The sequence below is a fragment of the Corvus hawaiiensis genome, chromosome Z, assembly GCF_020740725.1.
Source record: "Corvus hawaiiensis isolate bCorHaw1 chromosome Z, bCorHaw1.pri.cur, whole genome shotgun sequence".
Taxonomy (NCBI): domain Eukaryota; kingdom Metazoa; phylum Chordata; class Aves; order Passeriformes; family Corvidae; genus Corvus; species Corvus hawaiiensis.
This window is the reverse complement of record NC_063255.1, coordinates 22,768,126-22,795,368: the sequence shown is the minus strand read 5'-3', so window position 1 is coordinate 22,795,368 and position 27,243 is coordinate 22,768,126. Positions and strand designations below refer to the sequence as shown.

The 27,243-nt window shown below is 44.4% G+C and overlaps 2 protein-coding genes across 14 annotated transcripts in view; one reads left to right on the top strand and one right to left on the bottom strand.

The window, feature by feature from the left end:
- The first annotated feature begins 1,510 nt into the window (after nucleotides 1-1,510).
- On the top strand, nucleotides 1,511-15,125 carry HDHD2 (haloacid dehalogenase like hydrolase domain containing 2). Of its 4 annotated transcripts, none has more exons than XM_048292934.1 (8): nucleotides 1,511-1,595; nucleotides 1,885-1,959; nucleotides 3,759-3,865; nucleotides 6,030-6,238; nucleotides 8,509-8,593; nucleotides 11,743-11,959; nucleotides 12,706-12,769; nucleotides 13,985-15,125. In XM_048292934.1, the coding sequence occupies exons 3-8, from the start codon at nucleotides 3,765-3,767 to the stop codon at nucleotides 14,086-14,088; spliced, it is 780 nt and encodes a 259-aa protein (XP_048148891.1). In that variant the 5' UTR covers nucleotides 1,511-1,595; nucleotides 1,885-1,959; nucleotides 3,759-3,764; the 3' UTR covers nucleotides 14,089-15,125. The 4 variants fall into 4 exon arrangements, with proteins under 4 accessions (XP_048148891.1, XP_048148888.1, XP_048148889.1 ...); XM_048292931.1 differs by having other exon boundaries at nucleotides 1,529-1,688; nucleotides 1,887-1,959; XM_048292932.1 differs by having other exon boundaries at nucleotides 1,532-1,550; nucleotides 1,887-1,959.
- A 1,347-nt stretch (nucleotides 15,126-16,472) lies between these two features.
- KATNAL2 (katanin catalytic subunit A1 like 2) overlaps nucleotides 16,473-27,243 on the bottom strand; it is a 28,874-nt gene continuing 18,103 nt past the window's right edge. For 5 of the 10 annotated variants that reach the window (XM_048292913.1, XM_048292919.1, XM_048292922.1 and 2 more), the window contains 5 exons: nucleotides 25,598-25,689; nucleotides 23,968-24,078; nucleotides 18,416-18,656; nucleotides 17,230-17,332; nucleotides 16,473-16,911 (listed from right to left, as the gene is read on the bottom strand). In XM_048292913.1, coding sequence (XP_048148870.1) covers nucleotides 16,772-16,911; nucleotides 17,230-17,332; nucleotides 18,416-18,656; nucleotides 23,968-24,078; nucleotides 25,598-25,689 — 687 coding nt within the window. In that variant the 3' untranslated portion in view covers nucleotides 16,473-16,771. The remainder of the gene's footprint in view (nucleotides 16,912-17,229; nucleotides 17,333-18,415; nucleotides 18,657-23,967; nucleotides 24,079-25,597; nucleotides 25,690-27,243) is intronic. The other 5 variants (XM_048292914.1, XM_048292917.1, XM_048292918.1 and 2 more) reach the window with 2 other exon arrangements.

Sequence of the window (27,243 nt, the reverse complement as noted above, 5' to 3'; positions counted from 1 at the left end):
AAAGCCATGCGTGCCGACAGCTGCATTGAGCTCGGTATTTACCGGGTTACAAGTTCCATATTCATTAAGTTTCGCAACATGACTATACATATTCATCACCTAGCCCCGCCCAGCCTCGCTTCGTATTATAATGAACCCAAAAGTCATTTACATCCGCGTTGCGCTTGCGCAGTGTGGTCTGGTGTTTTCTTGGTAGGGGTCTCCGGGGGTCTTTTGGAGGAAGGCTGACGCTCTTCCTCGTCCTGAACTTTTAACCTTTCTTCCCCGCGCATGCTCTTTTGTATCCCTGGCCTTTGAGACTGGTTTGAGCTAGTTTGCAGGACGTCTGTCTGAGACCCCCCTGGTTTTATCAGAGTTCTCTTATCTTTTCTTCCTGCCCTGGTATGCTGACCGAGCTGGATGCATTGTTCCTGACAAACTAAGTCTCCTGCTTCCCATCCCCCTGATTCACAGGTAATGAGCAGGGAGAGGGCAAGGGGAGTGCAGAGACACTCCGGGGAATAACCACGCTGCTGCTGTCCCCTCACGTGGCTTCCAGCCGTTCTGGAACAACTCTGCGGCTAAAATTGGCTGGGTTCTGCAAAAACAGGGAACATGCAAAATAAAGTTACTCTATGTATATATACACACACACACATTAGTAATAATTTATAAAATTATATATAAAAGTCATACATTCATAGATTAAAATTCATATTACAAAAATGTATAAATATATAAACGCATAAGTGTAGAATTATAAATATCACTATATCCATATATATGGAGATAATAAGTGGATTAGTCGCTATGGATGTATTATGGGTGTAATTTAATAGTAGACATGTAATAGGAAGAATTTCTTCCCGATATCCTAGGTATGTTTTTTATATATATAAATAGATACTAGTTATTATAGGTGTCTTATGGGTATATCTATATATGGATATGATAACGTATTTTCTATATAATTTATATATATATATATAAAATGTATAAATACATCTAAAATCATAATATCGATATATGGATACATTATTAAATACAATATCAGTAGAGGATGCAATATATCCATAGTATACAGATTATTGATACATTAATGATATATGACTTACGGAGATCCATAATGTATGGCTATGGACATAAACATGTCCATGTAGGATATAAGGGATATAATTTATATGGTTGATGATCATATCCACATAGCACGTGATTATAAACCGGGTATATAGGATAAAGAGGCTAAACCAGGTATAATAACGGGCACATAAAGGATAGAACGGGTGTAATTTATACGATTTATAACCACACCCATGTTACGATCCGCCCCGTGCCCTCAGGGCCCCAGGGGCTGCCTCCCCGCGCTGCCTGTCGCGACTGCCGGACGCCGACCGGCGCCAGGACGGCTGAGGGCTGAGGTCGGTGTTTATTTATGACAACGCTCATTACGTTGTATTTTTTATTTGCCGTGCCGGCGGCGGGCGGCCCTGCGCGGGGCTGGGCGGCCGCGCCCCGCCAGGACCCCGCGGGCGGCGGGCAGAGCGCAGGGGCGGTGGCGGCGGCGGGAGCAGGTCAGGGCCCGGCGGAGCCGCGCTTGCTGCTCCCCCCTCTCGTCCGCGTGGGCCCGTCCGCCGCCTTCGGCCGCGAACGGGCGGGCGGAACCATCCGCGTCAGGGAAAGGGGAGCTCGCCGCGCTCGGGACTCCCCCGGTAGGGAATGGGCCAGCCCGCGCGCCCGTTGTGAGCTGGGGGGAAGAGGCGGTACCATCCCCGCGGGCGGGGGTGCGGACGGGGTTTTTCTGGAACGGGACGGCACGGCGATAACGCACCTGTGCCATCAGCATCCTTCCATCGAGGGACATATGTAACTATATATATTGTTATAGAATATATCCCTCTTTCCCTTAGGTTGTGTCTTGTTGTGTTCCTCGTGTCCTTGTCCCAGAGACCGGAGTTGGGGGGGTCCCGTTTTCCTGACGAGGTGAATTTTCGTTGGGATGTGATTATGAAACCTGAGGTTCTAGGGGGTTTTTAGGACTTCCTTGGCAGAGCTTTATCCTTAAAATTAAAATTAGGCTGTGCTGAAAACTGGCTCTGCAGATGACTTCAGTATTTCCCAGATAAAGGCATTGTGAACAGGAGAACCGATGGAAATGTAGGGTAAAAATAAAATAACAGTAACACTAGTAGTAGTAGTAGTAATAATAATAATAATAATAATAATTTCTATTGGAATTGATGAAGCTCATTTAGGAGTTCTGTTTTCAGCTGTGTATCATTAACATTTAACTTTGGCTTTTGCATCAACAGACATATGGTAAAATAAGCATTTTAATTTATTTTCTTATTGCAGAGAACCAGCAGGAATAATGGTAGTGGAATCTCAGAGTTTCCTTTTGTGTGTGTGTGTCACGTACCTGAGACATCAAGCTCATGTGACCATTTATAAAACTGACATAAATTTATTAGGGCAGATTCTAGTCGTGCTGTTGACTCCTCTGTTTGCTTTTTAAAAGTACAAGCGTGCTACGTGTTGCCTGTAACCAAACCAGCTGAACACAAAATTGTGGTCACTTGTAGGGTTGGCAGATCCTGGAATGGTTTGGATTGAAAGGGACCTTAAAGCCCATCCCGTTCCACCCCCTACCATGGGCAGCAACACCTTCCACTATCCCAGGCTGCTCCAAGCCTCATGCAGTCTGGCCTTGGACACTGCCAGGGATCCAGGGGCAGCCACAGCTGCTCTGGGCACCCTGTGCCAGGGCCTGCCTACCCTCACAGACAGCAATTCCTTCCCTGCCCTCTGGCACTGGGAAGCCATTCCTCCTTGTCCTGTCCCTCCATGCCTTGTTCCAAGTCCCTCTCCATCGCTCCTAACAGCTCCTTCAGGTACTGGCAGGCCACAGTTAGGTCACCCCAAATCTTTTCCAGGCTGAACAATCCAAATTCTCTCAGCCTTTTCAGATGATTGGTGTCCAATGAACAGGAGAAAATCTTGCTGTATTGAAGCTGTATTGGACATTTTCTGAGAAACAGCTCCTCAGACTTGCTCGTGGAGCAAAATGCAGCACTTGTGGCACATGTGAGGGGAAGTGTTTGTTTCTGGAGACAGATCTTCAGCCAGGTGACTCAAACATCACCTCTCTGTTCCTTCCCTGGTGCCTTCACCTTTCAAATGCTGGCTTTTATTTTGGGTTGAGTCTTGTGGACCCAGAAGAACTGCCAGGCTGTCCCCTTCGAGGTGCTGGATATCTGTGAGCCCTGAGAGCTTCCAGGCTAAAAATCTTCAATTTCCTCAGTGTCACCACTGAGTAGCCTCAGAGTGGCTTTGGTGGGGGCTGGATCACCCCAGGTCTTGCTTACAAAAATAAAATCAACAATACCCACTTTGGCAGAGCATTTTGAGCTTTACACCAGACCACAGTGTCTTTATTTTCACTGTTGGTGTTGATGGCACTTGCTGAAATATTCTTGCTGAGCCCTTGAGCCAGCAATCCCAGACCTAATGACCCTCTCCCCAACACCCTTGAGTCACTCAGAGAATTTTTTATTTGTTTGTTTTGATGCACTTAAAGAACAAACAGCACCTGATTTCCACAGACAGAGTCTTTAGGGGAAAAAACACCACCCCATTAATTACGTATTTTTCTTTTTTTTAAATGCTGCCTATTATCCCCCCATCTAGAGGGGCCCATTTCATACTGTGAGTGGTGCTTGGCACCTGCAAGGTGCTTTGGGAGCCCCTGGGTGTTGTCCCTGAGTCCCCTTTGCTTGTCCCAGGGCGCGATGTCAGCGCGGCGCGCACTGAAGGCCGTGCTGGTGGATCTCAGTGGCACCCTCCACGTCGAGGACTCGGCCGTGCCGGGTGCGCAGGAGGCCCTCAAAAGGCAAGTTTCCCTCTTTTTTAGGTTTCCTCTGGGAGATTGTGTCGGTGCTGTTTGCACAAAGGGGTTGGGTGAGCAGGCCTGGAGCAAACACGCTGCCAAATCCTTTAACCTGTGTTTATGCCAGGAGAACGCAGCGAAGAGTGCAGCTATTGGTGTCACCTGAGTTCTGCTGCTTTCCTCAGTGCCTCTTTCTGTGTTTTCTAAGCCTTTTCTAGACATAAAACCACCAATATTCAAAGTGTCTTCACTGGTTCACATGTGAGACAGCCGAAGTTGAGTTCGGGTGAATTACCTCAAAATCAGTTCAGCTGAGCTGGTCCTTGGGTCTTTGTTTAACTACAGGAGCCTGATCGTCTGTCAGGGCTTTTAGATCTGTGCTGAGATAAAAACGGGATAACAGAAAAGCTTGGTCTAGTGGGCAAGGCAACCTCTGCAGAGTTCTCGTTTCCTTCAGACAAAGCTTTTCTTTGTTATTACTGTTTTCAAAGTTTCTTTCTGCTAGGTAAACCTTATTTTTTTTTTAGTTTGAGAAGCATTTGGTAATACAGCCCATCTTTTGTAGGAACTTTGGCACATTAATAAACAGGGCAGTTAACGCTTTCTCTTGTGGTGAAAGGGTGCCTAAAGAGACCAAGGCACAGCAAAGTGATTTATTCCAACCAAGTCAGTGGTGAAATAGGACACACAACCCCAGGAATATTTGTAGTGTTTTCCTGAGAAGATACCTTGCAATGGACAAAGAAAAATCCCAAAGTGATAGATCATATTATCGTGGTGTGAATGAAGGAGGACACCTTGAGATTCTGGGACACTAAAGATTAATCAGGATATAGGAGCAGAACTGAACTCTCTACTGGAGCTGTGTGGGCTGCTAAGGGGTTTCATACAGCTGGACTGTTGCTCAAAGGAAAAGCTCACAGAGGGATTAGGAAGCTGCATTTTGCACAGGTAATGCTGTGGAAATGATTATATCCTAAAGATGTAAAATTGCAAGGAAGTAAAAACTGCTGAAACATTGGGTTCTCACTCATTGCCCTTCCACTCACTGCACTGTGTTTCCTGCTGCAGGGACAGCTTGTGCCAGGTGAGAGTCAACGCTCTTGAAAATCCATATAATATCTGTGTGTTGTCACAGGTATGGAGGGCAGGTGTCAGAGAGCAGCCAGGTCTTTTAGCTCAGAGGTTTGAAAAAAATTATTATCCTGTGCTTTTACTGCCAATCCATGTCCCTGTCCTTCCTGAAAAGAAGCTGGAATGGTTGGCATGCAGCTTACTTAGGGAACAAATGGAGTGATGCCTATTTTAGGGTTACTGCATTCATAGATCCCTATTGAGGCCCATAGGGAAAAAGCATATTAATTTTTATTTTATTATCAACCAGGGGGCTTTTTTACCAGCTCATACCTGTGGAGGGTCAGTGTAAAACAAGAGATAAACAGGAGAAGGAAGTGGCAGGTGCAAGCAAGTCTCCAACTTTATTCTGATGTTCTCCACACAGTCCTGATGCCAGTGTTTGTTTCTATAGCAACAGAGAAAGTGATGGTGGGGGAATAATTAAAGGGAATGCTGTTGAAACTGTCACTTAAAATTATTTGATTGTTTGATAGCATTTTCTGTCAGCACAGGGCAATAACGTGGTTTTATGTGATACTGGTGCTCCTCAGGAAAGGGGGAAATGGCTGCAGAAGCTGATATAAAACCACCACCAAGGTAACACAGGCTCCTGGAGCATCCTGAACGAACCACAGCTGCTGGGAAACTTACCCAGCAGTGGAGTTCAGTATATTAATTCAGCAACAAGCTTCTTTTGTTTGCTTATGTTGATCCAGAAGGCGGGACTGGCCTTATTTATTGTGCATTTTGAATAAAAACACTTTTCAAATTAGTTATCATAGATGTGCTTGCTGCTGCTGTGAAGAGGGAGTGGGAATCATGTTTTCCTCAGGAATCTTTGTGGTAGATGGGGGAGAGGAGGGAAGGATGACTTGCCTTGGTCTGGCAGGTGTAATTCTTGCTGTCTGTTCCACATCACAGAAATTTTTGTGTGGTGCCAGTGTTCTGTGTGGTCACCTGCAGCCTTTAGGTCAGTTTTTAGTCCCAGAGAGAAGCACAGATGTGAGAACAGGAGGAGCCTGTGTCCAGTTTCCCCCTCTGTCCACGCCAGGCTGCGCAGTGCCCCGGTGACCGTCCGGTTTGTGACCAACACCACCAAGGAGAGCAAGAGGGACCTGCTGGAGAGGCTGACGGGGCTGGGGTTCGACATTGCGGAACACGAGATCTTCACCTCCCTGACAGCAGCCAGGAACCTCCTGGAGCAGCACCAGGTGCGGCCCCTGCTCCTGGTGGACGATAAGGCCCTGCCTGATTTCACAGGTGAGCTGCTCAGGAGACAACTAATTAGCGAACAACAGCTAATGAACAGCTGAGGAAACGTTGTGCTCTCGGTCACAGACAGACCGCTAGCCATGGTGGAGCCTGAAATGTGGAATTCTGCAGGGTCATAAAGGTCCTTCCTTCATTTTAAATCAAAGATCCAACAGCTTGAAATTACATCTTCTTGAGGAGCAGTGGAAATGGCAGCCAAGGCCTTCAAATAGTCAGGAATTCATGTAAAACTCAATACTTGCCACTAATTTCCAGTGTGAAAAAGGAAGTAATAGTTATCACCAGGTCACTGGAGCTTTACTGGACCTACCAGTGCTGATTTTTTTTTTTTTTATAGTAAAGATGTGTCAATTTGTGCAATTCCTGACTTCAGACAGAAATTTTACTCATAAAGAGCTGAAAAAACAGTGTATAGGCACACACAGCAGGCTGTTTCTCTCTTAATAGATTATTATTAAATGCAAAATCTCCAGGCTGTTATTGTTGCTTATCTTATATTGAACGTTTACGTTTCACCCCACGAACTTGGATACTTTCACTGGTGACAGAAGGTTCATCATCACCCTGGCTCCTCTAAATTGTCATCCCTAAAGGCCTGGTTAAAACCTGCTTTGCTTTCAGATGCTCCCATTTCCCTCCCTCAGCAACAAGGGGAGTAGAAAATGATGTGTTCTCACTTGGACATTAAGAATAGCAAAGATACCCACGTTTTTAACATACTCAGAGTTGAAAACTGTGTATCATATACTCAAAATTTTTTATTGAAAGTCAAGGCAGCAGCAGTATGGGTGACCTGCCACTCGTCCCTGCCCCTTGCCTTACAAACTGAAATATTCTGGCTGCGTAATTTAAGAAGGTTCTAATCTTGCCAGGATCCAGGAATTTCCTGTTAAATTTTGGTGCCATAGTCTGGTCAGAAGTCTTCAGGGAGGTCAGTGTTCAGGAAAAAAGCCTCTGTGAGAGCAGTGGAACCTGATAATCTGTTCTGCCTAACATCGTATCCAGTGAAATGCGCCCCCAGCCACATTCTGTATTTGTGCTCCCAGGAAGGCTTTCCTGGGTGAGAAACAGCAGAGGCAGCAGCTCATTTGCTGAGAACATTTAAGTCAGCTTAATCTCTATGGTTTTGGGATCTTTTCATCAGTTTTGCAGGAGCTGCTGCTAATTTTGTAAGAGATGGCACATCTGTGCATTATCTGTATTGCTTGGGTCTGGAGTGGGTTGTTTGTTTTGTTTTTGCTACAAGGGGCTTGGCTCACATTTCCTCAGTGCTGCTCTTGGAACATTTAAGTACAGTGGAGAGTGCTTTAAATTCCTGTTAATGGCTGCTATTGAGCTGTTCTTGGCTAATCTCTCTATTAAAGTTGGTCAGGGATGGATGAATGGAATCCTTTCCTGGTTAAAGGACTCGGATGCTTCTAGGTGGTGACACAAATACACTGTGGCATCTTTGGGTGGATGCTTTGCTGGCTGAGCCAGCTGAGGGATGTGCAGCAGGAGACCTCAGCCAGCAGAGCCAGCCAGGAGCTCTGGTTGTCCTGGGGAAGGTGGAGAGGGTGTGTTTGAACGTGGAACAAAATCCCCAGTGAGTGCAGGCTGCAGCTGATAACGTGTCATTAATAAAACCCTCCTGTTGGTGCTACTCTGCTTCCACTCCTGGTTCTGTCCCAGGGTGGGACTGCAGTGGAGCTGTTCCCAAGGGCACTAATCCTCACTGTAAAAAGACCTTCCAGAAAAGCCCAGATTAATCTAGGGTAACAGCTTCTGGGCCATGCTGCAATATCATCTTTGTTGTCGGAATCAGACTGATGCGTGGAACAACAGAGTTTCCTGTGGTTAGAGGGAATAGAAAAGCTGCATGGGATTCACTTGAATTCCTGCTTTACTGTCTTACAAAGCACATAAATATATGTGGAGAAGGATTCTCAGTTGGGAAGCAGTCATTCAACGAAAAGAGGGATTTTTGTATCCTGCTGCATTTCAGTGGGAGCAGTGACAGAATCATCCCACAGCTGCTGTTAAGACTGTCCAGCTCCAGAGTCCTGTTCACACTGGAGGATGGAACAGTCTGGATAGACCAGAAGCTTCTCCACAGATGCTTTCTTAATCTATAAAAGACACAAAAGCAGTCTCTGTGACATGTCTGTGTTGGAAAATGCTCGTTTTTGACTGAAACTGACTAAATACACTTTGCTGACTGTGTGCTGCTCAGTGTGAATTAAATCCTGTTTGCTCAGAGTCTTGTTCTGTTTTCCCAGGGATTGGCACGGATAACCCCAATGCAGTGGTGGTGGGACTGGCTCCTGAGCACTTCCACTACGAGATGATGAACAGAGCCTTTCGGTAAGGCAGCCCCTGGCAGGGGTTGAGTGGGGGCTGGCTTGTGCTGGGCTCTCTCCTCTTTCTGGGAAGGAAAGGGTGGTAGGAATGTCACACATTACGCAGTGTATGAGGCAGCCACTAATCTTGATTGGATTTGGGTTCTTCACTATGAACTTCAGGCAGTCCAGACCTCATTTTTACAGCTTTCAGTCTAAGTAAACTGCAGAAGTACAGTCGCAGCTGTCACTGAGGGGGAAAATTTAGCAGTGCATCCAGGGGAAATACACAAAAACAGGGATGTGGGGATGCATTCTCAAAATCACAGAATTATTTGGGTTGGAAAAGCCCTCCAAGACCTGATCCCTACCTTGTCACCACTCCAGAGCACATCCAGGCCTTCCTTGGACACCTCCAGGGATGGAGACTCCAACACTTCCCTGGGAAACTCCTTTCAATGCCTGACCACCCTTTCCATGGAGAAATTCCTCCTCATGTTGAACCTGAACCTGCCCTGGCACAGCTTGAGGTCATTTCCTCTTCTCCAAGAGGAGAGGCAGATTCTGTGTTCAAAACCCAGCCTTCAGAGCCTGAGTGCTATAGGGAAGGAAATCCAGTATTTAGGGTGGATTTTTCCTTACCTACCTAATGCAGGATGTCCAGCAATATCTTCTGAAGCATCTTTTGTTCAGGAGTGGCCAGCACAACCTGTTGGACCAGGTGGACTATGGAGCTGATCTCTACTGTTTTATTTCTAAAGCTTTTTTTGTCTCTACACTAAGGGGTAGATCAGATAAATTCCATCTGTGACCATCCATGAGCCAGGCTGCAGCAGTGTGTGCAGAGCCATGTGTCCTTCTCTCTGGTTCTGGCTTGACTCCACACTCTTGATTTTAACTTGAAAAGCCTTCAGTTTGAAGACACTGGCTGTGAGCCTTTTGCTAAGTGTAGCCCTGGTGATGTGTGTGATTAGCCCTTCCTCCTCTTGGCTCACAGGGTGTGGCTACCACACAGTTTTGCACCTTGAAATCTGATGAAAACCCTGATTTCAAACACCTTAGTCTGTCTTTATACCCATAACATTGGAAGAGGGAGTATCAATTACTGCCCACCAGTGTCTTGGGGGGGTTTCTTGGAGTAGGAGGCCGATGCAGTCCTCATCTGCTGCCAGTTCTGTGTTATAGCAACAGGTGTTGACCCAAACTGAGCCTGTCCGCCTTGTTAGTGCACCATGCCAAAGGCATTGATTTTGGAGTTTTGATTTGGATCATGAGGGGATTCTTAATTTCACAACTGCATGTGCTTAACCTATTGAGTATCCCAGTGCTTGCATCATTTATTGACTGGTATTTCTGTCCTGAATATATTAGTTGGTGAATAATACCCATTGTTTGCTTCAGGCTGAAGACCAGGACACTTAAAAAAACCCAGGATGAGCTCTGTCTGATCTGTAACACCTCACTGATTTGTTCTGGGTGTTTCCCCCAGGCCTCTGTAGGGGATAAACTTTTGCTGGCATCGGTTCTGTTAGGCCCGATGGAAATACTGACCACTGGCACATTCTCTTCTTGTCAAGCCTCACCCTATTCCTTCTCCTTTATTACTCAGATAATTAAGTCACTTGGGATTTGCCTTGAAAATGGAGTTGCATCGGGATTGCAGAACTTTGAGGTGAATCTGATTAAATGCAGGTATCTGCAGTGCAGATTCCTGTGTCTGTGCTGGTGATCTGGGCTCTGGAGGGATAAGGGAGGCACTTTACAGCATTTTTTACCCAATAGTGCTTAAAATAGGACAGTTGAACTGTGCCCTAGGAGTGCCTTTTCCTCTGCACTGACTGTGAGGAGCCCAGGCTGACTAATTACCTCGTAGGCAAGTATTCCATTGACACCCAACATTAACTTGGGTAAATCTAACCCAACACGAGTCCCAAAATGAGATACACAGAGTCTGGCCGTTCTCCAGGCACCACTTGAGATGACTGAGACTAAATTTCTCTTTCTGTATATGTGGGATTTTGATGCCACATTTAAAAGAATTCTCTCAGGTGAGATCTCTCCTGCAAACTGCTGAACATAGTGGTTGTGGTGATGCTGTCAGATTAATTTTTTCTGTGTCCTAGAGGCATCCTCCCATCATGAACGTGTCTGGCTGCTCACAGAAGCACAACCCAGCTCTCTTCTTGTTCAGCTTGCTTTGGAATGCATTGATTCAATAGGAGTGTTTTGTGATAATTAAGTGAAATGAAATATCATTTATGTCCTGCTCAGAGCTTCCAGGCTGCTCTGCAGACATCCTCCAGGGAGAATCCAGCTCACCTCAGCCAGCCTCTTACAACAGGGGCAAAGCAAGACTTTGTTTCTTTTCTTAAAGGCTTTGGTTTGGTTTGGTTTGGTTTTGTTAACCAGGGGTTAAGGGGGAAATGAATCCTCCTTTCTGCTCTGAGAATAACAGCCAGTGTTTTACACTGTTGTGATAAAGATTGGAATGACCTGCATTACCTGGAGAAAGTGTAAAATCAGAGGGAAAAGCTTTGGCAGCCCAGATGCTGTCTGGAGGGCTCTTGTTGGGAGGGGAGGACAGCAATAATATTGCTGTGCTTGGTGGACCAGGAGCGTTCCTCTAGTGCAGCACCTACACAGCTTCCCTTTGCTGCAGGACAGGGGGATGCTGTGTCTGCTGTAAGGAAAATCTGCAGGGCACATAACAGAAATATGAGAATCCGAGATGAGGTGCAGGTTCTGTGGAAGCGAGCCCGCTCAAACTCCCACGGTCAACTGGGGAATTCAGAGGGACCGGAATGCATCAAATAGCTTTGTGGGGTTTTTTATGTTACCTGTTACTGTAATTCCTTCAGTGCTAAAATACAAAGTTAAGGCCAAATGATTCATCCTCTACCTGTAAAAAATTGTTCCCTGTGAGGGTGGGGAGCCCCTGGCACAGGTTTCCCAGAGCAGCTGTGGCTGCCCTTGGATGTGTCCAAGGCCAGGCTGGACGGGGCTTGGAGCAACCTGGGACAGTGGAAGGTGTCCCTGCCCATGGCAGGGGGTGGAACTGGATGAGCTTTAGGGTCTCTTCCAAACCAAACCATTCTGGGATTCTGTGAGGCCTTCAGCTGTAAATATAATTTCTTTAACATAATTTTTGTACTCTCTTCTTCATTCATTCTATAGGTTGATTTTGGACGGGGCACCTCTCATAGCGATCCATAAAGCCAGGTATTTCAAGAAGAAGGAGGGGCTGTGTCTGGGACCTGGACCTTTTGTGACAGGGCTGGAGTACGCGACGGACACCAAAGCCACCGTGGTGGGGAAGCCAGAGAAGACCTTCTTCCTGGAGGCTCTGCGGGGCACGGACTGTGCCCCCGAGGAGGCCGTCATGATCGGAGATGTATGTGGGCACAAAAACCCCCCTGCCCTCACCTGCCTGGCAGTGCAGTGCTGCCCTGCATGGTGTGCATGGCCTGCACAGCAGGGTTCCAAAGGATGGGACTGTCATTTCTAGAGAGAAAACAGAGCTGGGGAAGGGTCTGGAGCGCCAGGAGGGGGCTGAGGGGCTCAGGCTGGAGCAAAGGAGGCTCAGGGGGGACCTTGTGGCTCTGCACAAGTCCCTGACAGGAGGGGGCAGCCGGGGGGGTCGGGCTCTGCCCTCAGGGAACAGGGACAGGAGGAGAGGAAACGGCCTCAAGCTGTGCCAGGGGAGGTTTAGATAGGATATTAGAGAAAAATTCTTAATAGGAGTTTGAGCACTGGCACAGGCTGCCCAGGGCAGTGTTGGAGTCCCCATGCCTGCAGGGGTTTAAAAGCTGTGTGGATGTGGTCCCTGGTGATATGGGCTAGTAGTGGCCTGGGCAGTGCTGGGGGAATGGTTGGACTCCCATGATCTTAGATAGGCTTTCCAGCCTAAATGATTCCATGAAAGTTCACAGGATTTAGTGTGTGATCTATGGGGTTACCTCTCTTCAGTCGCTATTTGATCAGGCAGAGAGCACATAGAAAACCACTCCTGTGACAGTGTGACCAACGAGTAGCTGGAAGATCTGACTCTGTGTTGCTGCTTTTAAGTGATGTGGAAAACAGAAAAGGTTATGGAAGTGTCTGTGCCTGCTAACCCACTGCTCTCCTGCTGTGTCCCAGGACTGCAGGGATGATGTTGGTGGTGCCCAGCAGGCAGGCATGCGTGGGATTTTGGTAAGGACGGGTAAGTATGCGATGGATCGGTCGTTTCAGGAGACAGTGGTGCCTTCAGTGATCTCACCCTGTGCCCAAAAGTCAAGGTACACTCTGAGCCCTGGGGCCATCCCTGGTGCTGTGTGACAGCCCTGGTGCTGTGTGACACTCCTTCCACATCCCTGCTGGGGTGATGCAGAGGCAGCCTGTCAAGCAGGACATTGTCACAACAGGGCTAGAGCACAGCACAGACCCCCAGATGATGGCAGGGTGACCAAAGTTGTAGCTGGGGACAGCTGCTCTTGTAGGTGTGAATTTTTGCTCTGACTCAAAAAATCCTGAGCAGTAATCACAGAGCAGAGAGAACTGTTACTGTCACACTTCAGATTGCCAAAATCAGTCACAGCAATGTAACCTCTGATTGTACAGGAGTTTGGTGACATTCCTCAGTAATTACACTGGTTGTTATAAATCTAGTTTTGATTTGCATAAAAGTGGAACCTGGAGGGATTGGCAGGTATTTTCAGTGTTGCTGATGGCCCCGTGGACTGGGTAAGGTCTCTTTGAGGTGGCAGCTGCTCATGCTCATGCAGCCGTGATATGCTGAAAATTGAGGGAAGTAATCCTTCTCCTCCTCAGAATAGTCTTTGGAGATGCACTCTTCATCAGGAACTGTAGTGATAGAACAGGGAGTATTTGGTTCAAAATCAAAGATGGGAAATTCGGGTTAGAGATTTCAGGAAGAAATTCTTTCTGTGAGGGTGGGGAGGCCCTGGCACAGGGTGCCCAGAGCAGCTGTGTCTGCCCCTGGATCCCTGGCAGTGTCCAAGGCTAGGCTGGACAGGGCTTGAAGCAACCTGGGATAGTGGAAGGTGTTCCTGCCCATGGCAGGGGGTGGAACTGGATGAGCTTTAGGGTCTCTTCCAAACCAAACCATTCTGGGATTCTGTGATTCCAGGTATAAGTGAAAATGACATTTTAAGAACCTACAATGTGGACATTTGCCAGTACTGCAGAGTAAACCAGTGCAAGTAACACTAGTTTTGATCCAGAGCTGCCCCTGAAGGAATCTCCAGTAGGGCTCAGGGTTTGTTAGGGAAGCCTTGTGGGATGTTTGTTGCAGGAGAAGCCCAGATGGGCATTTTCCTGGTTGGTACTGCTGTAACAAGGCTGTAATTTTTAGGGAGAAAAAAGAAGGCTACTCAGAGGAGTTTGGTAAAGGGATCTTTGTGTTAATCTGTTACAGGTAAATATCGGCCAGCAGATGAAGACAAAATCAACCCAGCTCCCTACTTAACCTGTGAGAATTTCCCAGAGGCAGTGGAACATATCCTGAAGCAGATGCTGTGAGAAAGGGAACAGCCAGCTTGAAGAAACATCTGTTTCACACCATTTTCCTCATTCTTGCTTCAAAAATTAAGGTCCCAAGATCAATGCATGCGTGGCATCCATCAGAAACCTGCCCAGGCTGTCAGGGGCAGGGGATCTGTATGGGCCTGGCACAGTCACACACACGGTGTGGCAGTGTTTTTCTTATTTTCACTTTTCAAAGAATACCTGATGAAAAGCCCCGTCTGGAAAGTGTCACCTTCTGCAGAATCAGTTGAACTGAAAACATGCACTGAAAACATTCAAGTAAATAAAACTCAAACACCAAGAGAGCCTCAGTGGGCCTGTAGTGATTTCAGAGTGTCTCTGCTCTGCTCTACCTTAAAGGTAGAGATTATCCACTTTTAGAAGTGACTCTTAAATGGAAATATCACCATTGCTTAATAATAACTACTGTGGCTGTCTTTCACTAGAGCAGATCCTGTTATTTGCTTTTCAAATTTTACATAAAATTAAAAACTGTCAGCATTTTACAGATGTTTTAATTAGATGCTGTTATTAAAAAGAATGATACAGAAACAAAACTCTGGTATTAAATGCCTTAGAGACTGTGACTTTTTAAAATTAGGCTTCAGCAGGGTCCTATTAATGCTACAGTTGCAAAATTCCACTGTTGTTGGGGATTTTTTTGTTTCTTTTTAATGTTATGGAAAAAATCCTTCACAAGCCATGGGGACAGATTCCAGTTTTTACAGTTGGTTAGCAGAGCTGTAAAAGGAAATTTAATTCTGTAGTGTGCAATGCTTTCCCTATGCACTACATCCCCCAATATGAACCAACTTTGTAATGATGGTAAATGGCTTTTCTGGTCCATTTGCAAACTGTAATAATCAAAGTCCTTTACAGTTGTTTTACAGTGCTCCTGTGTGTTAAATTATTAGGTTGTAATTATGCATTACTGGAGTATTAACCTTATTGAAAATACAGTTTTGTGTTAATGAGCCATGCTCGTTCCTGTTAAACAAAACCATGGTGATGAATGAATTCCTTGCATGTGACAGTGTCTCTGCAGCCTCACTTGGTGGGTGGTTGTGACGTTCAGATTCAGTCTCTGTCAGGAACACAATGGGCGGATGGAGGAGATTTTGCAGTAGAAACACAAGAATAAATCACAGAATCACAGAATCATTTAGGCTGGAAAAGTTGTCTAAGATCATGGAGTCCTACCATTCCCCCAGCACTGCCCAGGCCACCACTGCCCCATGTCCCCAGGTGCCACATCCACACGGCTTCTAAACCCCTTCAGGGATGGGGACACCACCACTGCCCTGGGCAGCTGGGACAGGGATGGACAACCTTTTCCAGGAAGAAATAATTCCAAATATCTTAAGCTGAACCTCCTCTGGTGCAACTTGAGGTTGTTTCCTCTCATCATGTCACTTTCTGCCCTGGAGAAGAGACCTCTGAGGAACAGAAGCCATCTTTACATAGTGTCTCTGTGCCCTTCTACTGTCAGCTTCAGTTCTGCATAAATTCACACACCTGGTTTTTGTGCCAGCAGTTCTGAACCTGCTGGAAGGATGTAAGGGAGGTCAGTGGCCTGGGGTCAGTCAGGTGCAGGAGGTGGGTGACATATCAGCAAAATCCTGTGAAGGTACTTCCCTTGGAGACTTCCAATAATGTGTGACTGATGCTGGAACTAAAAGGGACCTTCAGGGCCCAGGCTCTGCTCCGGGGCCTGGCAGTGGCACCAGAGGAACGGGCAGGGCCTGAGCCCAGCAATTCCCCTGCAGAGGAGGCAGAACTGCTGCCCTGGGCAGGGCCTGAGCCCTGAACAGAGACAGAGAGGATGTGGAGACTCCTCCCTGGGGATATTCCAGAGCCCTCTGGACACAATCCTGTGCCCTCTGCTCTGGGATGGCCCTGCTGGAGCAGGGAGGTGACACCAGATGTGATCCCCTGTGGTCCATTCCAGCCTGACCCATTCTGGCATTCTGTTTTATGGCTGGCTGCAAACCAGTGGGTTTCTAGTTGCAAACCAGTAAGTTTCTAGTTAATTACCCTAAATCTGCTGATTTTCTGCAGTTTTCCTCTAATTCCTTTTTTTCCCCACCTTGGAAATACAGCAAACTAACAGGAAAATAACACACTTCAAGGCTTTGAACTCAACTGAAATCAGTGACAAACCAGCCAAATTTACATGTCCCTGCTAAGGTCCTGAATTTCACTGAAAACTCCTGTTTTGTATTTCATTAAGAAGGGTGCAGGTCTCTGCTGGTAAAGCTATGCTGACTGTGATGCTCTAGTGAGTGTCAGAAATGAAGAACTGCAATAATTTCCTATCTGCTTTTAAACTTTGCTCCAGTTCTACTCAAAATCTGTCATGAATAAAGACTGAGAACCAATCAATCTTTTAAGTCTTTATACATAAAATTAAGGCTAGAGGCTTTGATGCATAGGAGCTGCCATCACATGAATTCCAAGAACACTTTTTGAATGGTCATTAATAAAGAATAACCACCACCCCTTCACCCACCCTTGCATTTTGAAAGTAAAGATTTCCCTCTGACACTTGTCACTGCGTTTTGTGTTCCTTGAAACAACATCACTTCCTTCCCCATCGCCATTTGATCCTTTGGAGGCCACTTTGGATAGCAAAAGGCTTGGGAGGTTTTCGATTTTGGGGTTGGTTTGTTTTTTTCTGTCAGACTGACTCAAATTCTCTCTGCCAAGCCGTGTACTTCTGGCTTAGATTCTTTGCTGATGGCTTGGTGTGGGTGATCACATCCAGGAAATCGGCTGTTGTGATTGTATCCAGTTGGATCATGGGCAAGTTACTGTTACCTAAAGAGAAGAGAATTAATAAATACTGTTACTATTACCAAAATACACTCTTTTATGTCCCTGCCTAATCCAACACTTAATATAGGAAAACAACAGAATAAATGTAGTGAGATAAATTAAAAATTGCATTTATGCTGGGAGCACAGATAATGACAGCTTTAAAAGAAGCCCCGATTTTTAGAAATTTAGTGGGTTAGAAACTGTAGAGTTTAAAACTTTTCCAGGCAGATATCAGAGCTCCACCTGCTGGAGTTAAAATGATCGTTCCCAGAGTTACAGCATTTCCCAGGCCGGATTCTCTGCTCAGAGCTGAGGTACCTGGCTGATGATTTTCAAGAGCATCGAAGATTTTCCTCACTGGTCTCATGGCTGCCTCCTTGCACACGAGTTTTATGTCTGAGCCAGAGTATCCATTCGTTTCCTGTGACAGAATCAGAATGATACATGAATTACAACTCACATACATGAATTACAACTCACAAATCAATCAGACCGAAATGGAATTTACAGGTATATTGTATATATATTGTATATGTATTTTTATATATACTTGTGAGGTCTGTTGTTGTCTGAAATACACATTTATATACACACAGACACACACACATGAATCTATTTTTATGTGTATCCTCCCCTCAAAATGATGTACCTCAATATTCTTTTGAATGTCTACAATACATTGTAGGACCAAGGAAAATACTGGACATTTTCTTTCTAAATGTCAGTTTTCTGTAGGTCAAATAAAGACTTTCTGTAGGTCAAATCAGACTTTCTGAGTCCATCCTCAACTTCCTTGTTAATGAAATAACTGTATTTCCTTATTAACACTTATGAACCCAGAAATGAGCAGTATTGTCTCTGTAAACAGATGTAAAAAATCTCAGCTGGGTAAACTAAAATATTTAGGGGCTGAGGCCTTGAGCAACCTGGGCTAATTGAAGGTGCTCCTGCTTACAGCTGGAGGTTGGAACAAGATGATTTTTGAAGTCACTTGCAACCCAAACCATTAAAGGATTCTGTTTCCAAAGAATTCAGGATGTGACAAAGGGCTAAATGAAGGAAGCCTGGGTATCTAGTGAATCTCTTCACTGTCAAATGTTCTTCTCTGCTGCAGCAGCGGAGCTGTGGCAAACCTTCCCTACACAATTAACTGTTCATTACCCTCAAGAATTGGAGTGCTCCCAGCTTGGTGAGAACAGTGATAAAATCTGCTGTTGCTGGAAGTCTCCCTGTATTTAAGGCTGAAAAGCTTGCCCAGCAGAGAGAACCAGGACACACCATTTTGCAGGCAGAGCTGAGTGAAGCCGGCGATTTCCCCGTGCCTGTGCCATGCTCAGCCCCGTGTCCCACCAGTGTCCCTCTGGCTGGAGCCAGGTGAGCTGAGGCGCTTTCCCAGCTGTGTGTGTGGCAGTGGCTGCAGCCCGAGGTGCTGTCCCAGCCCTCGGTCAGTGCTGTGGCCCAGGAACAGCTGCAGCACCGCTGTCCCTGCCACGGTGCCGCCCACCTGGCTCAGCAGGCTGTAGTCCAGATCCGTCCTCAGCTTCACCCCGCCGCTGTTGCTCAGAGGGGGCAGCCAGTGCTGGATCATCACTCGCCGTGCCTCTTCACTGGGCAGGTCAACCAGAATCCTCTTCTCCAGCCGCCGCAGCATGGCAGAGTCTAGCTCCCTGCAAGCAGAGGAGGAGAGTGTCTCAGCGCATCTCGGAGTGGAGACGTGGCTTTGACAGCAAGATCCTTGCCTGTAGCTGTGCCAAAAAACAAAAAGGGTTAAATATCCAATGTATTCCTGTTCAGTGATATGCTGGCTTGTGACACCGAGGCTAACAAAAACAACCAGAAGTTGCAGTTTCCATCCCTCACCCTGGTACTCATCTGCAGCATGTCTCATCAGCAACAACCTCTCCCTTTCCCCCTGTGCTATTAAGGAGTCACTACAAATTGCCTATCTGGGGCACTCTAAGGACTAATTAATTGCTACTTAATAAGGGATGTTCAGTAGGTGTAAAATCCAGACTGAAGGTCTTGGATGTGAGGCCATGTATTATGGCAGAACAGGACGCTGAACTGAGACTGCACCTGCAATACAAATTATAAATAATACAGCCACAAAAGACATTATCCTTATAAAAAGGATCATGTGAAAGGTGAACAGGCTGGATAAACGTGTCAGTGAACAAAAACCTTGATTCTGTCAATGTCAACGCTGGTTATGATCTTTTGTCTAAAAAATGATAAGAAAAGGGTCCTGTACCAATCTTTCTTTACTGGCCCCACTCAGTCACAGACTCCTTATTCCAGTTTAAAATATTATTTAGTCCTCATACCTGGCAAGAAACTCTCACCTAGGGGAAACCCACTTCAAAGTTTCTTGTGCAGGCAGAAGAACAGAAGCCCTAAGCACTACTTCTACCTGTGCTGGCTGAGTACAAGGAATCAGCTGCTGGAGGGTTCTATCAGCAACCTGGGACTGCAGAGACACTTAGATAAACCTGCCCCTATCTTTCCCAATTCCCTGGGTGAAATATTTTTCCCAGAAAAGTCAACATTAAAGCAACAAATAGAGTGCTCGTATGAAACCCCTTTTAGTTTACAGAGAGCTCAAAGCCAGCTCAAGATGGATTTGTAGCACAACACTAGAGCTGAACTTTGGTGACTTGTCCTTACTTTTTTTAATACCAAATGCTTTCTATGGCATAGCACATGATAAAAAAACCCCCAAAAATGGGCTCCCAAACCCTCATACAGGTGCCTGCCAGACCTCAGCATGCCTGGCTGTCAGCTCAGCAGGAACAGAAGTGTCCTTCTCCCCAGAAACAATATCTTGGCTTGGGAAACCTTGTTCCACATGCACTAATCCAAGCAATGAACACAAAAATCAGAAAACCAGGAATCCAGAGGACAACAGGAATGCACTCAGATCAATCCTTGTGCTTCTTAGCAAGGCCTCAGAAGTAAATACCAGAATTTGTTAAGCAACAGCTGTCGCTATAGTGATATTATTATTATTATTATTATTATTGATATTTTTAGGCTGTTTCAGGTGCTGTCCAGTGTTAAGTGCAACACCTCCTGCACAGGGTCCCACCCAGAACAGACAAAGAACCACACCAGTCTCCTTTCACCTTCCAAATGTATTTTTCAGCTCAAGTTCTTAAAATCACCTTGCTTGGCTGGAAAGAATTACTCTGGCTGACAACACTTTGCTGTTATTAATACCCATATTAACATCATCTGTGTAAAGAGGGCAGAAGTTCTCAGGGTTTTAGAGGTGCCCACACAGGTACTCTAAAAAACCTTTGCAGAAGGACAATCACAGCCAGTCTTTGCAAATAGCCTGGAAATCCTCCAAATGATGACATTTTCCATCACTCCTTCTGCTTCAGGTCCCCCCAAGGTCACAGTTTCATAAGCCTCCTTAGCCATGTTCTGTAAGTAAGTCTCCAAAGAAGTCTCTCTGCTCTGCCCAGAGAAGCCCTGCCACAGTTGCTCCATGGCTGCTCCATACCTGAAGTATTCAAGAACAGGTTGCTTGAACAACCTGGTCTAGTGAAAGGTGTCCCTGCCCGTGGCAGGAGAGTGGAACTAGATGTGCTCTAAAGTCCCTGCCAACCCAAACCATTCTGTGATTCTGTGGTTCTATGATTCTGTTTATCCAGAAGGTTACAGTGACCTGCTGGCTGAAGAGGGAAATACAGAAACAATGTTTTTGTTATCTGAAGTGTTTAGGTTGTTTGCTGAATTGTTTTTTGTCAGTGATCAAATGCAAGGTTAAGTGACATTAACCAGAGCAGAATACAAAGCCCTGAGCCAACCTAAATATTCTCTGAAACAATAGCCAATGGGAGTACTGAGAGATGCTCATGAAAAGATAAACAAAGCTCGACAGATCCATAAGATGGATGAATTTTTGTAATTAACGTTAGGAGGCACCACAGAATCACAGAATGGTTTGGGTTGGATCTATTGGCCTGCACCAAAACTTCACCCACCCTGAGGGTAAGGATGAGAAGAAAACAGCACTACAATGAAAACTGAATTAAATGTCCTGATACATTAAGAAACATTCACTACATGATTAAGGATCTCTTTATTCCTTCACTAACGAGGCCTTTATTTTATTTAATTACATTCAATCATTTCAACAAGTAATTTGTCTAGAAACATCTTGCAGATGAGCAGCAGGAAGCAGGGCTGGGCAACAAGCACAGGCTGAAGAGGAAGATCAATAGCTGCAGTGGAGCTTAGGACAGTGTAAAGAGCTTTGTTTAGGCTTCTTTTCCTTCTTCTAAAAGCAGCTTGGTACTATTTTTTTTCCCCTGATCAATAAATATCCATGTTAAACAAATCTCTTGAAATCCAGCTTAATAACAAATGTTTGCAAGAGCACAGGGCTGTGCTGTGAAGCCACAACTTAGATAGCAGTAGGTATTTTGAAATTTTGTTATGAAATATTCCTGTGGAGATGAAGTCTGGGTCTGACAGTGGGGCTAAATGTCACCTAATGCTCATAAAAATAATCTGTAAATGTATAGTTGGGATCCTAAAAAAGGTTCAAAACCTGCTGACCTCTCTGGAGGCAGATAATCCCAAACTCCTCGAGGCTGGAGAACCTCAATGACGTGAAAGCTCAGGCTTTTCCCTCAAACATCTTTCTAAACATTTGCTCAGCCACTTCTTAGTGCATTTTCTCTGTGGTAGGCACATTTCTGCCGGACACTCTAGTCAGTACACTCATGGGTTAGGTTTGCTTAAGAAAGAGCAAAATCCAACCTGCCCACAAGAAGGAAAGTCCAAAAGGAGGTTCTAAAGTCTCAGATACAAAACTCAGAAGTGAACAGCTCAGCTGCCACCCTGGTCCCAACACAGCTTTGTTTCAGGGCAGGTCCCTCAAAACAGAAGCCTTGTCATGGTGCATCAACCTTAAAAAAAAGGCTGTCATTTTTGATGTTTCAAAGAAGCAATTTTGCAGAAATTAGAACTTCACTATTACAAAATGGTCAAAAATCAAATATGTAAAATATTCAAAACTGAATTCTGTATATTTTACACAACTTCCCAGAAAGCTTACTGATTGTGTAAGGCAGACACGGGATAACAAAACACATGCAGAAATCTCTCTGCATGGATAATTATCTCACAGAACAATTTAAGAGACCACAGAAAGGTGCAATGCACTGCACAGAGCTTCTTCTTCTTCTCAAAGGGCAATGATGTTGCAATGACATAAACATTTGCAGTGTATTACTAACAGAGAAAAATGTATTAATACTGTATTAATTCTCTTTCAAACTTAACTGTCCACACAGAGAGCAGTTATTTTTTTCAGCATTTTCTTACACAATTGGAACATAATTAAATTTAATCCAGTGCAGTTCCTTTTATATAGATACTGTACCAAAATGGGGTGGATTTTGCACTGATTTAAATTCATGAGCTTGTCCAAGACATAAATTCCCCCAAACCAACACAGAAACTTTGCTATTATGGTTATAAAAAAAAGGCTGTGGTGGCTCTGTACTCACACTTTTGGCCCAGGGCAGGGACCAGCCTAATTTGTACAGCTAACTTCTACACAAATTCTAGGTGTTCACACAGCCATTCTCTCAGTTAAAAAGCTTGGAAGCCCTGGACAAGACAAGCTGGGCTTACCTGCCACATGGGACTGATTGAAAATACTACCTTTGAGCCTCAGTTCTCAGGCAAAAACTCCACCCCTCTTGTTTAATTCTATCTGCCTGCTCCCTGGACCTTTTTAGCCAGGCCTGCCAAGGAGAGGATCAGCTGACAAGAGGAATAAACATTACCACAGACTTTGTGAGAGAACATTTGGTGATATGCACAAATGTGCATTTGTATGTTCAAAATAACATATGCTCTAGGACTTAGGACTTTTTTATAAGTACTTAAAAGCAAGCAGCTGTGGTTACACACCCAGTGGCATTCAGACTCAGACACTCCCAACAGCCTGCTGATCACAACCCAGGGCCCTCCGGTCACACAGAGAGGCTTTTCCAACATTTGACCCCATGGCAACTTTGTAAGATTCAGCCAAAAATCACTAATCTTGAAAAGCAATCCACGAATGAAGCCTGCGGTTCTGTGGGTACAGAGCCCTCTCTGACTCCCAGCTGGTTTTGGGTGCCCTGCTCTGTGGCTGTCACACTGCAGGGCTGGGCAAGTGTCACCTCACTAAACGAAGCACCTTCAAGTCAAATTTCAAGTTTTGCCACTTGAAATGCAGCTGAAATGCTGCTCACACAAGGTCACTCCTGGGAACACCTCCCACTGGGCTCCAGCAAACGACTCCCAGACCATGGCTTGAAGTTCCCTGGAAACAGGACTGCTGTCTTCTGCTTTTCTGACTCCAGACTTGTGCTCCTCTACATGCGAGAAGGGAACAGACACACTTAGGTCCATGTGCCTTTAGGAACAGGGGTATCCAGAAAGATCTCAGTGCTATGAGGATCAGCAACTCCTCTCCTGAGCATCCACAGCTGTTACACTACAAATGTTACTTCCCTTCCTCATGCTCTCCAGCTTGCCTTGTTCCCAATACATGTCCTGCCCAGTTTGAGAACCAACATGATTAAATTCCCCGGTTGCAATTTTAAATTGTTTTTCCTTCTATACTAAATTGTGCTAAAAAACCTGAAGAATTTCGTCCCTCAACTTTTCAGAGTCACATTTGATACCAGTAAAATCCAACATTCCTATTTATGGAGTATCTTTCAAAGCACCAGATGTTTTAAGCACCTTATAGTTCCAGGCTGAAAACCCTTCTTAGCTTAAACATAGTAAATAACTTGCCTATAAAGTCAAATACTCCATTTTAAATATTAGCAGCTGGTACAACCAGCATATGTTGACTTTATTATGGATTATTCTCATGTGACACAAATAGCAAGAATTGAAGAGTTTAAAGTAAAAGCTCCAAATTAATCTTTAAATGCTTTAACCAAATATCAAGGCTTTTTCTGCAGAAGTCTAAATAAAATCTTTATCTGTGCTTAGAAGCTCATGAAAATGTATTCAAAATGTACTCTCTGGATCTCTTACCATGGCAGATTGGAAGCTGCTAAAACAAATACAAGATCATCAGATTGGGCCAAGCCATCCATCTGCACCAGTAATTCTGTTTTCATCCGCCGACTTCCTTCATGTTCACCACTACCAAGATTCAGAGAAATATTATTTGCTCAGTGCATTAAAGTAATCATCTTTATTTATACAGCGTCATTCACAGCAACTGAGCCCTTGTCACAGTTTTGCCCCAGTTCAAAGCATGATTAAGCTCCATTAGCTAACATCTAGGCATTAAAATCAAGCTTTCTAATGATTACTTAAATTGACTCTTTTCAGTGCATTAAAGTGAGGAGAATTCATTATCACTGGATCCAAAGAAAATATTTATTTTTATTTTTTTCTTCATGTTAATCTCCATGCAAGACCAATATTTACTGGAAAAGAGCTAAGGCTCCAATTGATTGATTGATTGATCTATAGTAGGGAATTCTTAAAATGTGATAGTTGCCATCAAATAACTTGTACACCTACCTCTTCAGGGTAGCATTTTTCTGTGAGTGAATGTGAAGTGACCACAAGAAGAAAAACCTACTACTGAATTCAACATTTTGCAAAATGTTCTATCAAAAGAAAACAGAAAAATATGCCATACTGATACGAGTTTAGAAATGGAGCAGAAACGACACAGAAAGGATCCTTCTTCAAGAAAGGAGAACTTAAGCAAAGTGCTAAGAATTCTGGCCCTGATACAGGTAATCTGTTTTGCAGAAAACCAGCTGGAACTCTTGGTTCCAGATGTGAAGCTCTTGGAAAGTCCTGGATCAAACCCAGGAAAAACATCAGGACCTTAGATGGTAAGGGCTGAATTTCAGGTTTAATGACTTATTTCTGCAAAGGCATTCAAACATCAATGCCAAGTCAGTATTTAATAAGTACATGTAAAAATAAGTACAACATCTAGGATAAAAACCCTTATTAGAATATATAACCCAGTGATGTTAATGAGAGCTTTTAAAAGTACATATGAAGGAGAAATTTGGCACATTATTTGCATCTATTGAGTGAGAATGACTACAAGTAGTATCTTTACAATAGGGCATATTCTATTTATAAGCAGCAGGCATGTAATATAAACATACAATACAATATAAATAAAGTGATCATGTAATTCACTGCATGTAAAATCCACTGTAATGGGTTCCTAATGGTTATAACAGTATTTTTATATTTCTCCTGCTTCTTTCCCATTCCAAATCTTCTAAATGTGTTTTTAACTAAAAACTGTCTACATCTTGGATGAAAGTAACAACATCCTCCCACTCCTGCAATGGGAAGTCCTGACAATGCCACCAAAATCTGTCACCAACGAAAATGCCAGTCCACTGTGTACACTCCCTATTACTCTGCTATGCCTATGTTCAAAGTGTCACAAAATAAGCTGCTTCTAACTTACCTCTAACAGTTCACCTGTTGTTTCCCCACCACCACTGCCTTTATTTCCATTTCAAATCCCTTTAAAGCACAGCACAACTGGTTGTAAACTCCTGCCCCTCCCTCCTTCTTGTTGCCCCTTGCTAATCCTCACACAACCTGTCTGGCTGCTGTGACTGACACAACCACTACACCTCTCTCTTTTAATCCCCAAAGTGGTCCCACCAGTTACCCAGGAGCAGTGCCTCTTTGACTCATAACTGACTCCAGCTCATCCAAGAAAATTGTGGAAGGAGCATGGTACCGGGCGAGCTCAAACAACACCTGTTCGGAGAGAAGAGTAAATGTGAAAGAGAAACTAACACAAGAAGACACCAAAGGCATGGAAGATAAATTAACAGCACCCACATCCCAAAGGATATCTGCTGGCAAAAGGCTCTGAGTAGGCTGAGGGTCCCTGAGTCCTCTCAGATTCTGAGAGGTTTGTAAAGGAGATATAAAGAACACAGCCTTGTAATCCTGTCTTTATGTGTAAATCTTTCTGTCTAAATCCTATCAGAGTCCTCTGAAAATAATGGGATAGAAGAAAATGATCCAACAGAGGATTCAGGGAACTCCTAAATTGTTATTGAGACTAAACATGTGCCTTTTGTTGTTGCTCCATTTGTACGTTTTTTTAAAATAAGGATTTGAGGAAAAAAAATTGCAGGTCAGCTGAAGCACAATGAAAGAAAAAGGACTGATTCTTTTGATAAGAATCAAACGCTCATTTTTTTTCCTGAACAAAACAAATATAAATTGCTTGAACAATCAAGATTTTAAAAAATGGACTTATTAAGCTGAAACAAAAAATGTGGATCTGCTCTTTGGAGAACAAAGTTTCGTCTAATTTTCTGTAGACATGGGAGGCCTGTGTTAGGAGTAAGAACACACTGTCAGTTCTTCTTCAGTAAAATGCTTTTTTGGCTTTTTAGGTAAGTATCACTAACAATATATATTAGTCCAGCACTTTTAAATCTGAATACTTAAAAAAATAAAATATTAAAAGATACGTATTATTTTCTTCACTGTAAGCATGAAACACAGGGTTTAAATTATGTGCCCAGAGTAACAAGTAGACCATGACCAGTATACAATTTTACTAAAAATATAATATATAACATATAATATATAAAATATATAAAATCACACAAATACAGTGTAGAACTGAGGAAAACAGGATGAGTGGATATGCCCCCAAATGACCACAAACCCCATATATCCTTCCCCCAACTTCAGAAAACTCCATTGCCAGCCTCATGTGATTTTAGGATATAAATTCACACAATACTTTTCTCAGAGCTCTCCCAATCCACAATCTTACTTCATTTTTTGATTCTGCCATTAGTTTAATTAAGGGTAAAATGCCACAAATTCAATATCAACGTAAATGCTGTGGCATGTTCAAAAACCATTTGGATGATGGTGGCAGAAACCAGACTGTCCCCACATACTCCTGCCAGAAAAGAAAATTCCAGGAAGCTAGTCAGGACAGATGTCAAGAGGATCAGTAAAAGAGGGAGGCAATGTCAGAAGAAAAATACGCTATTTTAAAGGACAAAGGAGGCAGGACTAGTGAGTGTGCTGTAGCCATTGCCTACATTTCAAGAGAGAATAATAATGCCTGGAATGCCATTTGCAGAGAACAGTTTGCTGTGGTTGTTTCCAAGAGCTCTGCATTTACTTAAAGTGCAGCTCAAGAGATGAGGGTAAGGCAGGCTAAGGGCTTGTGGATTTCCACTGAGCTGGTAGATATTATAGAGAGATTCAGATGGGTAAGGATGCTACACCTGAACCCCTGAATATTTTTGTACCACAGCTGAGCCATGCACACTTCTC

What these genes read in the sequence shown, in the direction of transcription:
- HDHD2 (XM_048292934.1), top strand. Translation starts at nt 3,765, where the DNA reads ATGTCAGCGCGGCGCGCACTGAAGGCCGTGCTGGTGGATCTCAGTGGC. An exon ending in GGCCCTGCCTGATTTCACAG is followed by an intron (nt 6,239 to 8,508) that starts GTGAGCTGCTCA and finishes CTGTTTTCCCAG; the next exon opens with GGATTGGCACGGATAACCCC. An exon ending in AGGCCGTCATGATCGGAGAT is followed by an intron (nt 11,960 to 12,705) that starts GTATGTGGGCAC and finishes GCTGTGTCCCAG; the next exon opens with GACTGCAGGGATGATGTTGG.